Consider the following 14486-nt stretch of genomic DNA (forward strand, 5'->3'; position numbering starts at 1 on the left):
CATTTTTTTCAGGCCTGGGGCAAAGAGAATTAACTCTCTTATTCTTCAATATTCTGCATCACAGCCAATGCTTGCAACACTGATCACTTCAATATGCTGCTACCCTCCTTCCACTTACCCACTGTATCCTAGTTACCAGCCTACTCAGTTTTCAAAGTCACTAATAAACATCATTTTAAGTCAGCAAATGTTTCGTGACCTACGCAAAGCAGGAGGTGGGAGAGATGAGGAACTGCTGTCTTGAAAAGTTGGTTCAAGCAATATGCACATGGAAAATTATAATTTAGATTGAAATTAGGGAAGAAAAATTATCCAAAGAGTTATTATATAGCATTGTTACCTCTAGAGTGACTGATCTGTCAGAGAGTAGCAGAGATGTTCTATCTGTGTTTCCATGAACACTAACAAAAAGCAAGATGTCAGTGACATCCTAACAACCTGCTGGGACACTCGGTTTACGCTCATCAATTCACCAAAGCAGCCTGGGCAAAGTAGGTAATTTCTGCTCAAACTCTTCCAACCTCTTCACCATGACAATCTCCAAAGCCCATCCAGCTCCATTGCTTATTCTGCAGCAAGGACACACGACCCAGGGGTTAAACTCTGGCCCTAGAGCAGACTGACGGCAAATCACCACTTACTGTAAGAGACTTTCATTTCGAGATACACTTTCTTCAAAAAATAGTTGATGCTCACCCCGGTCACTTTGCTCACTGCTCCATCCTTTCCCACACTGTTTTTTAGAGGTGACTTCAAACCATCCTTATCTCAATGGAACAACCACCACAAACCACAAGGGCTTCATCCATTTTATCCAAACCAGCCTAAGTCTATGGGTTAACTACCTATTTGGTAGCTTGTCCAACACCAGAAATAACTGTACCAAAATTAAAAGGAGCTTACAAAACTGTTTGATACATAGATACATACACAGAGACTTTTTCAAAATGCAAAGCTTTCAAAAAAAAAGATCAACAGAAAATTTTCACCTCTATCTAATCTATTTTCTGCTTTTTCCTTATGCAATGCCATAATGTCTGTTTTGGAAACTGGACACACCAGCAGAAGTTAACTGAAGAGGGCCTCTAGGACATTATTCCTGGTCAGTAAACCCTTGCCTTGGAATTCACCTCCCTGCTCCCTCCATCAGGATATGATCAAAAGATCATATGGGTTCATGAACAACAAAGTAATGGGAATGGGAACACTCTAGGGTTTGGAAGATTACATGGGAGGTTTGTTTGCATGTTTTTAGCATGCCTCATTCTTGTTGACGTTTTTAACCTCTTCACTTGTGCCAAGAGATAACAATGACTAACTTAGGAGGGAAAAAGTCATGGTATAAAGAAACAAGCATACACATACTGAAGCTGGAGTTGGCTCAGGCTGAAAAGATGACTCACAGACCCTCAGCATTTAGCTTTGTTTCTAAAAGTCAGATAACACCGAGAACTGCTAACACAAGGGATAAAGATGCAGTCTTTTTTCTCGCTTAACTCAAAATAAAAAAAAAAAGGAAAATCAGGTTTCCATTTCCAGAAGTTTCATAAAATTTACCATTAGCTTTTCAGTGACCAGGGACAGTTTTTAACAAGAAATTATTGTCTCTGGATAGTTTCTTGGAATTATTTCTATTTACAGAAGGGACAAATGTAATGTTTCCGTATCGACTCCCACCATCCTGCCATAAATTTTCCTGTAACATGTTTTGCTATTCACAAACAACTGAAGTAGGTACTTTTCTACAGCCAAAATAAATGTATTCTCAAAGAGCCTAAGTTCATATTGTTTTTAATCAGACCACAACTCTGATTTTATAGAAGTATTGCTCTGCTAGCTACACTTTTCTGCTTAAATGCAAAAGACCACTAACTGCAAGGACATTTTGTGTCTCTGTTTTTAATGAAATGCTTTACAAGAATAGAGAACAAATTCCTGTAATGTGACATTCTTCAAAAGTCTTTGTTGGTTTACCTGCTAGATAGGTTTGTTCCTAATTGCAGTTCTGCCATAAAATTGCCTAAGCAGAAAACTAAAAATAAATTATTTTAAAAACAACAAAAACCAACACTTTTCTTCACTGGTCTTTCTTCTTTGATGTATTGGAGCAGTAGCTACTTCTTAACAGCTTATTCTCCACTCCATCACTAGAGCTTTTAAAGAAAATATTGATAGGAGCAGAATCAAGAGAAACTCTTGAAAAGAGCTCTGCTCAGAGATTATTTGACAATGTTGTTGGTTACTAGTCTGTGGAAAACCTTCCAAACACTTGTCCACCCACCAAACAGGAGCTTCACTGGTCATGAATATTCTTACATTCCTTAGAAGAACAGCAAAGCCTTTGACAGAGCATGTTGCAACAAACTCAAGACTGACGTGCTATCAGCTGCTTTTCTCATATGTTCGGAGACCACCTACACAGCAACACTCCACAGCTGTACCTGCAACTTCAACAAGGACAGTGTAGACTCACCCTAGCATAGAAAACTCCTCAAAGGAAGCTAAAGCAGTCTTCTGTGTGTAGACAAAATATTGCAGTTGATCAAAAGCACAGAAATAATCAAGGACAAGAACAGGATTAAACGGACTGTTTTCATTGTGAAAAGGAAAACAAAGATGCCCCAACATTGTATCTTAGGCTGGATGCTGTTTCATGAAATATATTTATGATGTCAGCATTAAGATAAGCAAGTTTTGCTCATACAAATTTGGTTAGTCACAATCAGAAGCCTATAAACAGCTTCAAATGGACCTAGTCAAGGTAGGTAAGTAAACAGTGCTATATTACTTTTATGCACATCAAAAGCAAGGAAAAGTATGCTGACAGTTTATACAGCTTTAAATTATTTATATCAGCTAAAAGAAAGCAACCTAAATGGCTGGGAAGACATTTTGTATGAAGAACTAATCAGTGGCCCCAGGAGCTCTGCAGAGATAGCAGATTGTTAGGATGAAAATCCTACATGATGGGGAGAGGGAGGAAATTGCATGATTTATATAAAACAGTGGTGAAGCCTCATCTAGAATATTACATTCAGCACAAGCCATCACTAGTTCAAAGGGACACTGCAGAACCAGACAAGAGTTCAAAACAAGGTAACAAAAACGATTACAGCATGGAAGGAGTCATCTAGAGAGACTGGAATTGCTTGCTTGAAAAACAGCTGTAAAAAAGAATAAAAAGTCAAATGTACAGAAGTTGGAAGTTCCCTGCCTCATAGGAACAGAGGAAGGGTCCCTGAAATTTAAGGTAGAATATTGAAAACTGATCAAAACTAAATGTTTTCATCAACAACAGAATAAAACAAAACTCAGTTTTCCTTCCCTTGTAAAGTTATTGTCAGCAAACCCGACAGAGAAGCTTTGTAAATTTATGTTCCAAGATGAGTCTGAAAAAAAAAACTATCCAGATTCATTAAAAGACTGGCTTTGTAGATGCACAACATGAAAAGCTGTAACTAAAATGGTTAATGATAACAAGCCCCCAGCACCAGAGTATAAACTATCTGACTATTTGAAACTAGGGGGAAAACAAACAAACAAACAAACAAAATCCAAAACAAAAAAAAAAGTGTGGGAGACAAACAATACAGCATTTGCCCACACACTCTCCTGAAATTACAAGAAACATTATATTTATGTCTAAAACTGTTACCTGTTGGATTAACCTTAAAACTTATGTGTACAGGACTAGATGAACCATCATCTTGACCTATTACAATATGTCTTTATCTACTCTAGGTTCCTCTGAAATAATTGCTTTGGGTTTTTTAAAATAAAACCTCCACCAGTATAGTGTAAATATTTTTTGCCACACTGAATTGCAAATGATCAGTTTATAAATGGAACTCTTTAAGCAGGCCTTCAGGTAAATTCTCAGTTTATGCATACACTGTAGCAACTGAGGACAGATATCTGAATGGAAAAATAACAAAGAGACATCACTCCTGCTATTCAGCTTGGAGACTCACCAATATTAATGCATGTCCTGGCAACCTAAGAGCCCTATTGATTTGCAGCCATTCATTCAAGAGCAGTGAAAGCCATAATTAGATAAATAGCTTTAGTAAAACTAATCTGAAACTCATTTGTTTTGTTTAATGAGATAAAACAAGAAATTAAATATCTGCTTAATGTTCCTCTTAGTATCCTTCAGTACAAGAGTAAAAATATAAATAAAGACATATTAATTTGAGTGCCATTATTATTTCTTGCATTTTATATATTTTGTTGCAGCAATTGCCATCAAAGGCCATAGACACAAAGACACTATTTATGAATTACTGTGCTCCAACAGGCTGAGCATTTTTATCAATCACTTTTATACATGTGGAAGAAAGAGAACAGGTCTTCTAATCATTTGCAGACATTCTTTGAGCTGACAGAGTAAAACTTTAAGATGGTCTGCATGGTATAAGTTTTTCAAGTATCAAAATTCCAACTTTAACATGATTATGCCATTCTTTGTGAATGGGAATTAAACTCTGTTTAAGTTTTCAAAAGTGTTTATAACAGTTAAATCTAACAGGATTATTAATTTTTGTTTCTTAAATAATTTTCTCCCAACAAAATGCAAGAAAGGCTACTTTAGAGTATTCCCACACACAGACCAGTGCTAGCACGGACAGATGCTACAGTTTATCCTGCTCAAGTCAAAACACACTTAAGCTTAGGATAGGTTGTGTCCTCCTCTTTCTTCTTTGGCAGCTAACTACTAGATTCTGTTCCTTTTAGGGCTTGGATCTCCCACGGCCTTCCTTAACAAACACCACACAACACAGTTTGTCCTGAAACACAGAGTCAGCATCAGACTCATTGCCCACACCCCCAGATTTATTTTTACTGCCAGGAGGCTTCAGGCACTGCAGAAATTACAGACCACAACAAAGCACTGGATTGCACATGAGCTGGGATCAAGAGAAGGTCTGTGATACATTTGTCTCATTCCTTCAGCCACCCAATAAACAACTGCTTCCCAACTTTCAGAGCTAACCGTGTGCGTGTGCACTGTTTTTCTTGTGTGTGTGTGCACTGTTTTTCTCCCCTTCTTTCCATATTTAAAAAATCAATTGATGTATGACTGAACTGCATTCACCTATGGGATAAAATGGAGCATCTGCTCAGCAGCATGCAGCAGCAGTCTATTGCAGCAAATGATTACCACTTCCATCTGAAATTACAAAGTGTTTTAACTCCACTGAGTCTAGCTCTCTTAGCGAGAACTTGGCCAGAAAACCACAATTAAATGCTTATCATCTTAAAAAACTTATAAACAAACCCCAAACACCTGCTCTCTCTCCCTCTCCCAAGCCACATCAAAAATTCTTGATGTTCACAAGTGGTCTGGACCTCAATTTTCTGTTGGGGCTTTTCTGTGGGATTTGAGGTTTGGGGTCTTTTTGTTTGTTTGTTTGTTTGTTTCAGGTTTTAACCCAAAATGCAGTACTTCCTCCTCCTCCTCCTTATTGACCTACAAACTGCACACCATCTACTTCATCATGAAGAGCATGGTTCGACAGACATTTCTTCCACCAGTGGCATCATTTCAAGCAGCCACTGGTGCCACTCATTCTACAGTCAGAGTGCGGATGCTGACACATGCACGACCTGCAGAAAGGTTCAGAAGGGGCAGCTGCTGGAGAAGCTACCACAAAACACACACACACACAGAGGGAGAGAGATAAAACACACTCCATCATTAAACAAAAGACTCTCAACTATTTCTTTCTTTATTGCTCTAACTCGTGTATCCCATGTATGCCTCAGTTATATAAAGGCTTGAGCAGGAGGTTCAGGAAGGAGGAAAAGAAAGGCAGTCTCCTCAACAACCAGGAAAAAGAAAGTTGAAATCCTGACAATCAGTATTTCAAAAAAAGGAAATAATCTGGCATTTTAAGATTTAATGGGTTAATTCAGTTCTAAAACTGAAGGCAGAAGATCCTTTCTGATGCTATGAATACACATCTACTGCTATTTATAGAAATTGAAGGGCTTTTTTCTCCTTCAATCAGCAGAATATTTTCTTTCAGCACTATAAAAAAGTATATTGACTTTGAATCAGTTAGACCACTGTGTCTCTCTGCAAGAAAATATCTTTCAAAAACAGAATTAATCAGAGAAAATTGTATACCATAGGATTTAAATCATTAAATTAATGACTGACCCTAGCTTAATACAATGTCTGTAAGAAGATCATCTTACAAGGTCAGACTAACCCAAACCAAACAATAATAAGTTAACTGAGTTAAAAGACATAGTGACAATTATGAAGAGCTATTGCATTTTATACCTAGAATTTGCAAGTACTCACATCCTGCTTCCATGGCTTTTAACTTTAGAGCCCAAATTACTTCTTTTTTATCCTTAAACTCATGCCAAAAAGACAGGTGTAATAAAAAACGTTTAAATAAAAAGGTGTCATGGATAAAGTTTATACCACACATACTGGATATATTCTGCTTTGCTTTTTTTTTTTTTTTTTTTTTTTTTTTTTTTTTTTTTTTTTTTTTTTTTTTCTTTTCCCCTTTTGAAAAGCTATCACTGTCTTTTCAGCATTTTCATCAGTATAAAAATGCACAGCTTGTTTTGCAATTTCCTCATGGCACAAATGGAATTCAAGCCACTAGGGACATACAAGTAACAACAGCTGAATACAAATCTTAACAGAGTTTGTCATAATTGTACAGTATGGTGTTGTTCATTCATCCTGGCAGCTGGGAAATCTAGTGTGAATTAACCAATAATACAGGTTTGTAATCAAGCAAATTAAAGTATAAAATTCCACTAAGTGAATTTTGTTTATTTTCCTGTAAGTATGTAACTAAGGGGACAATCAGCTCACTTTAAACCAAGAATTTCAACAGGATGTAACATTAGCAGAAGTTTTGCAAATACACTAATTTTACTTCCAGTGGAGTTGATCTTATTTCCTACACAGACTTCCTTGATAGGTTTCCAATCTATACACAGCAGTACCACATCTGAGGATCTGCAAGCTATATCCCTTAGGAAGGGGAGTAAAACCAAAAGTGAAACCAGAGAGATCCTTGTCCAACCAGACAAAAAATGCAAGGCTGATCAAACTTACTTCTGCAGTCCTTAACAGAAGGTGTATTTTCAACACAATAGGCACTTAAAGTCTGAGCACAGGCAAAATGAGCTCAAGGTATTTTCAGCTGGAGCTCAATTTGCAGCATGGGAAAGAGGTTACAGTCAAGTCTGGTTTATGGTAGGCAGGCCAAAGAGAGGCTTATCAGGATGTGCTCTGGACCAAAGCAGACAAAGGAAACAGAACCTCTCCCATAGTTTAAAGCAAGCTGCTGCATTTTTGACATGTCAAGGAATCTGTGTTAATTTTATGCAGCTTCCATGAACACAAGCCACATGATGGCACCTATTCCCCACGCGATGGCAGCGGCACCAGCTAGTGCTGCATTTGGACTTTCCTAGGGATGCTAAAAAGCAGCTGACTGTCAGTCCAGGAATTGCCAGCCTCACTCCCAGCGCCAGCATAAGACCACAGGCAGTGGGCATCATCCTGTCAATCAGGCTAATCCCCAACCACAGGGAGAAAAATAGCTTTGCATGCTGCAAAACTTACTAGGTTACTTCCTAGGGCAGAAGTATGGGTTTACTTTCCATTTCATTCAACTGTAGTTAATTAAATACTGGCATAATTTCTCAGATGTCATAACACATGGGTTAATTAAGAAGTATTCTCAATTTAATAATTCTCTGAAGACTGACTATGAAACAAATTATTATGCAAATAAACACATGAGACACTGAAATTCCCCGCCAGCTACCATGGTCACTGTTGCTAAAGTTATTTTATCCATTGCTCAATATTTCATGTGTCATCAATCACAGAGCTGACAAGTTTAAGGATACTATAGGTGATATATGAAAGATAATTATCTAAATTGAATACATCTAGCAGGCATACATAATAATCCTGGTTACAATAGGAAAAATTCAAGACTACTTACCACAACTATTTTTAGTCACTTAATAGCTGCTAAAGTGATGGGGGTATTAAGTTACTGAGTAGAACCTCTGTGGCAGACTTGAAAGTAAAATGTCACCAATATCAATCAACTTCAGTAATACTTCTGACAATAAAACTTCCAACCCACTGAGTCAATCCAGCACTTTTGTGTGCTGATTTCAGCCAGTACAGCATCTACACAAAACATCGCTGCATCTTTTTAATGCAGAAGAAATGTCAAAATTGAAGTCTCTATAATATATAAAAACATAGATACCAGTGAAATTATTATGAATTTTTTTTCTTCTCATTAGCAAGACTGGTAAAAAGAGCATAAAGGTGCTAATGAAATGTGTTGATGGCACAAAATTGGAGGTATTGTCAAAACCCATGTAAACAGAATGGTGTGCTGGAAGATTAGGAGCCTTCAAGACGTGTAATATTAGGAAAAGAGTGTAATTCGGCAGCATGAAATACAAGGTCACTCAGGCACCATGAAGATGAGAAGCTGCCAACAAGGATATGGACTGTGATAAATGTCAGTCATTTGTGAGAGGATTATCTGGGTACAATGCAGATCTATATGCTCAGCTCACTCAAAACCTAAATATCCACCACCACCATGATGTAGGAAGGAAGGACTGTAAATTTCCTGTAAATTCTGAGTGTTTCCAGCAGCCAGTTTCTAATGTGTTGGCAAAACCTCATCAACAACACTACAGTCTTCTCAGCTGCCAAATGAATTTATTAGAGAATAGCTACTCAAATGACACAAGCAACTGAAAGCTCCTAACAGGAGATGAAGAAAAGTTTAGCAGAATGTAGTTGAGAGGACCTGATACTTCATTTAATTAAACCAGATTGCATATAGTTTGATTTTTCTCCTCTGCCAAAGAGGAGTTGTCTCCAACAGCATGACAACTGCTAGTGCCAGAATACATGATAGATATCCCTAATGCACTCCAACCCTCCAACTATTTTCAGCTTGGGAACCTTCTGTGCCTGGTGAGGGTTATGTATCCTCAACACATTTCTCTTCCATGAACTTCTCCAGACTCAACCTGAACTCATGTAGACTTTTAGCAGCTGTATGGCAGCTTCTGTAGTTTATTTTCAACCTGTAACCCTGCAGTCAGTTACATCCTGACAGACATACAGCAAAGCAGCTGCTCAAGACAAAGCTAAGGTGAAGACAGTCTGAGAACATCTGCCTGGCCAAAGACCTCTAGGAACCTCACAGAAGTAACTACAAGGTCTCAAAAGAGAGAATAGTCATGGTATCTCTTCAACTTTGATCAAGCCAAAAGGTTCATCCCATGACGAAGGTTTCTACAGACCAACAGGATCTTTCACAATATCAGAGTAATGGGGTTTGACACCATGACATCCAAAAGGTTTTCCAGATCCACTATTGTGACAAAGAACAACATTGATGCTCACGTATAACAGTATTTATCTGTGTGTAAATGTGAACCTAGAAAGTAGAAGAAGTGATTAAAAAGGTGTGTGCCTGTGTGTGTACAAGACAATTCCTCCTCCTCCTGAGCACTTCCAGTGTTAGGTCCATAAAGAATGAAACTGAGTGTGGTGAAAACAAGTTTTGCCATGATGGAGCGGCCTGCAGGGCCTCCTTGCTGGTGCTTCCAGAGGCATGGAACTGTATTTCATCATTAGCCACGAGAGAAAAGGGAAGAGAAGATATCTTCAACAGGCAGCAGGAAAAGCAGCAAAGACAGTTCATAAGCAAAGTACTCCTGCCTACTACACGTAAGCTCACCACATAACTCTAGGAGGCAAAACTGGGAAACAGAAGGGTCTTTCCAGAGATTTTGAGAAAGGACATGGGAGAGGGGAAGAGTTCCACAGGGTGCAATGACCCACTACAACAGATCCCTCCTCCACCTCTGCACAAGCTCTGACACACACCCACAGCAAAGGTTGCATTTTCTGCTATTTTATCCAGCAGAGGATGATGAGTAAAACCTACACCTTACAGCTCACTGTGCAAATGCAATCTAATCATCCATGCCATCTTGTATAACTGTGCTACACCTGCCCTAAGAATGAATTTAAGAAAAAAACCATCAAAGGTCAATGTACAGTTTGAAGTTCAAGAGCTTTAAAAGAAACATTGGGCTCCCCCAGACAAGGAACTGGACATGTGTTTTATCTAAATGACTGAAGCAGTGGAGTGTATTCATGTTTACTTTCCACAGCACAGAACCATCCAAGCAGGATGGTTACTGCAGCTTTTTATACAAGGTGCTTTTCCATCTCCAAGTTCTTTACATGTATTAGTACTGGACATATCCCAAGACAGAAAACAAAAAATACCTATTTGCTCTCCAGTTTTGGGGATCGCTGAACTGAGAATGAAATCTAATTTTGTTACACTGTATTTTCAATTATCCCCATCTCTGGTCACAATTTTCAGATAGTCTAGTGTGAAGGGTGAAGGACTGAGATGTCCAAACAGATTGAAAAAATTATTTCACCCCATACTGATTTTCAAAATGTAATCAATTATTTTAATGTATACTACCCTCTACTACACAGTGCTTTCCTTCCCCCCCGCTCCCCCCGAAGCCCAGGAAGTATTTGAACAGCATGAAGTGAAGTACATCCTTAAAACAATTATGATACCCTTAACACTTCCATTATCTTTTATTATCCATAGTCCCTAGGCATGCACACATGTAGATTATCTGTGCTTTATAGATGTGGAAGCGAACTGCACTGCAGGCAGTCCCTGAGCAAGTCAGCATCAGAAGCAGAACCCCTGTTCAGGGGTCATAATATTTTTCTAGGAAATTAAGCAAGCCAGGATTTCAGCTGGTCAGCATTTACTTGAAAACAGCTCACCTAAGTGAGCAACACTCCTGATGAGACCAGCTGGACAAATAAGTCTCTCAGCTTGGTGTTTGAACAAGCAAAAAGGCACAAAGAAAAGTCACTGGAGAGGAAGAACAGACTAAGTTTTTTTCATAAGCAAACAAAACCCTCTGAAAATTAACTTTGGATTAACTTGAGATATTTTGTTGCGGTGGGAAAAAAAAGGAATCTTTGTTTCATATGTTTGTGTTATCCTTTCTCCAACTTTAAGACTTTAAAATTTTAGAGTCATGTTTAAAAGGGAAAGTATAAAAAATTCTGCATTTTATTGTTCTAGCATATCCCTTTTCTCTCCCAAATACTCTCATTTTTAGGGTTTAAGTTATTCATCAGATTAAATAGAAGTATGTGAAAAGTGTGATGCCCCTAAAAGTCTGTTTCTGGGGAGAAAAGGCACATGCACAGAGCAGACAAGAATCAACACAGGGCACTACTAACAAAAACAAACTGCTCCCTGGATGATCACACGTGTAGGGAGACAATCCATGATCTTCAGGTGCCCACTTTATCTCCAAAGGGAACAAGTGAATTAACAACCCTGCTGGACTCTTTGTACCACCTGCTCCTTGGAACACCCCACTAGGCACTTATCCTGCTGAGTAATTCCACCTGAAGGATAGTCCCTGCACACCCAGGGATGGCAGAGCACAGCATTCCCACTCTCCACGTGGGACCAAGGCAATGGTCTGAAGGCCCTGCTGTAGCTATACAGCATCTCCACACAGCATCTCCCACTGATCCAAAGTCACAGAATCATAGAATGGATTGGGTTGGAAAGGACCTTAAAGACAATCTAGTTCCAAGCCACTTGCCATGGGCAGGGACCTTCTGCTAGACCAGGTTGCTCAAAGCCCTATCCAACCTGCCCTTGAACGTTTCCAGGGATGGGGCATCCACATCTTTTCTGGGCAATCTGTTGCAGTGTCTCACCACCCTCACAGTAAAGAATTTCTTCCTAGCAGATCTGCTGGGTTGACTCCAAACTGCCTTACAGACTCATCATCCTCCCTCCAGTCTTCCTACCAAGACAGATGGTTCAAGAAAAACTTTACAAGATGACCCACAGGGTACCAGGAGGTGAAGCCATAGGTGACACCACCACTAAATCTGTCACACTGTGTTTGCTGGTCCATAACACAGAACATCAGCAAAGGCAGGCGGAGTCTCGCTGGAACTCTGTGAAACAAGAGAGAACCAAGAGTTCATCAAGCACAAGTGAGGAGCTGTATGACCCAGGAGCTACCCAGGTTTCTTTCTCACTGGGGTGTTAACTCACCCACAGCAAATATTTACAGAGTAACTGTTGTACCGCTCGCTTGTCAAATGCTTTCAGTAGTGCTGAGGAATAACCACGAGAGTAAACCTGAGGCTGCTCTGCATGGTGTCTCTCTGAAGTGTCATGAATTTGTTTTGTTAAAACAGTGCTTCAGACCTGCCTGCCAGCTAAAGCTGTCACCAGCAGCAGTTCTGCATTGCTTCTCTCCTCCTCACTGCACACTTACTCCATTTCTTTGGTAGCATGCTTCTAATGAGAAACAAACCACACTCAATTCAGAAAAGGACTTTCTCCGTTGGAAGAAGGATATCTGTCACAAATATCCTCCTAGGGCAAAGCAAGACTTAGCTGATTAACTGAATCCCCTTAGCTCTGTGTTCATATGGACAACTCGGATTGTAATCAGGTGGATTACTAATTCACCAGAACAATAAAAATCATTAGGCATCTCAATACAGGTTAGTCTTTATTTTGTGTGTTGAATGTCCTGGAGGAAAGAAATTACTGTAAAACTGGAATTCTGAATCCACATTACTCAAGAATTCTACTGTGGATTTATAATTCTAATTCTACAGCTATTCTACTGTGAATTTATATCCTACCTTAATCCTAATTATCTTCCTTACATATATATCCTTTAATAACAAAGCATTCACCCAGGAAGTTTGGTTTGAAATTCACACCCTGGTATATTTCACAACTTCCCCATGCAGAGAAATCATTTATTTACATGGGCAAAGTACTGCAAAGTTGATGAGGGTACAAACACACACCATGCTGACTTCCCCCCAACTTTCTGCACAGGTGTTTATCAGTGCACTGAAACAAAACAGCAACTCGCCTGATTCCCAACACAGACAGACCCAACCCCATGTGGATTAACCCACCCCTTCATTTCGACTGCTCAGGAGACAGGTTACAATCCAGTGTTGGCCTGCAAGTAAGGTCTGACCAGATTGACTGCCATTGATCTGATGGCAATGCCACCCCCCGATATGGCTTCAGTCACAACTGGGAGAGTTCAGAGCCGCGGGCAGCTGCTTGCCACTGCAGTTCCCAGCCGTGGCAGTGTCAGGCTGTCCTTCACCAGAGCACTGACTGCCCTGCGGAGACACACCCCCAGCCTTTTAAAAAATGGGTTCAAATTGAGTGAAATTTAGACGGGGATCTCGGTCATGCCCAGCTGACCCCACGGCCTCACTGTCAAGAGAACGCGAGGTTGAGGGCCAGGTGTGTGCATCCCAACTTCATCCCAGCTTCACACGCCCCAGGGCACGCTGGAGTTCGCTGCTGGAACGCGCGTGTGCACTGTACCTACTGTCCGCGGAGAGCAGGCATCAGCCCCCACGAGAGGAAAAGGACAGAGGGGGAGAGCCACTCGAGGAACCCGGAGATGGGACAGGGACGCCTTCTCACCCTGGTATCTCATGTGGCACCAGAGCTGGCAGTGGCGGCCGGAGCCCGGGGCCCCACGCGGGCACCTCTCTCGGTGGGTGCCGAGGTGCCGCCCGGCTATCCTCCCTTCCTCCCTCCTTCCTCCCGTGCCACCGCTCGGCCCCGCGCGGGGCCAGCGCCGAGAGCCCGCGGCCTCCCGCGCACCGCGGCCCGGCCGGGGGCGCTGCGGGCGCCGCCCCGCTTGCCCCGGGCACCGCAGCCCGGCGGGCAGGGCACGGCAGGGCAGGGCGGGGGCGCTGCCCCGGGCCGCCGGCGGCTCTCTCGCTCTCTGCTTATTCACTCACTCACTCACTCACTCACCCGGCCAGCCGCGGCCGCGCTTTTCCTCCGCAGCGTCAGCCCGCTCCGCAGCAGCGCCGGCAGCTCCCGCAGCTTCTGCCGCAGCTGCACCGGCGGCGGCGGCTCCTGGGCTCCGCCGCCGGGGCTCCAGCTTCGGGCCAGCTCCGCGCCCTCACACGGCGACGGCATCTTCACGGAGCCCACGGCCATGCCGCATCCCGGCCGGGCTGCGGCGCGCAGACCCGCTCGCTCGCCCGCCTTCCCCCGGCCGCAGCCCCAGCCGCGCTCCCACCCACAGGCAGGCACACGGCGGGCGGGCAGGCGCTCCCCCGCACGCAGCGCGCAGCACTCGCGCACCTTCCCCCGCACGGCGCAGCCCCGGGCGGCGCAGGAAGCCCCGCCGGCCCTGCACCGCTCCCGCCCCGCGGCTCCGGCGGTGATAAAGTGCAGGTAATGAGGAGGGTGGAGGAGGCGCAGGCGGGAAAGGCAGAAAAGTCCTGTTAACTCCTTTGCGCTCAAGGATCCGCCGCCCGGGCTGTCCCCACCTGGCGCCCCGCACCGACCCGCACCCACGGCGAGAACGCGTGAGAGAGCGGC

At 42.2% G+C, this 14486-nt stretch overlaps 1 protein-coding gene across 1 annotated transcript in view; it reads right to left on the bottom strand.

The window, feature by feature from the left end:
• RAPGEF5 (Rap guanine nucleotide exchange factor 5) overlaps positions 1-14099 on the bottom strand; it is a 155711-nt gene extending 141612 nt beyond the window's left edge. The window contains exon 1 of the mRNA XM_053955047.1: positions 13911-14099. Within this exon, the coding sequence (XP_053811022.1) occupies positions 13911-14099 (189 nt within the window). The remainder of the gene's footprint in view (positions 1-13910) is intronic.
• Positions 14100-14486: the final 387 nt, after the last annotated feature.

This window comes from Vidua chalybeata, chromosome 1, assembly GCF_026979565.1.
Source record: "Vidua chalybeata isolate OUT-0048 chromosome 1, bVidCha1 merged haplotype, whole genome shotgun sequence".
Lineage (NCBI taxonomy): Eukaryota > Metazoa > Chordata > Aves > Passeriformes > Viduidae > Vidua > Vidua chalybeata.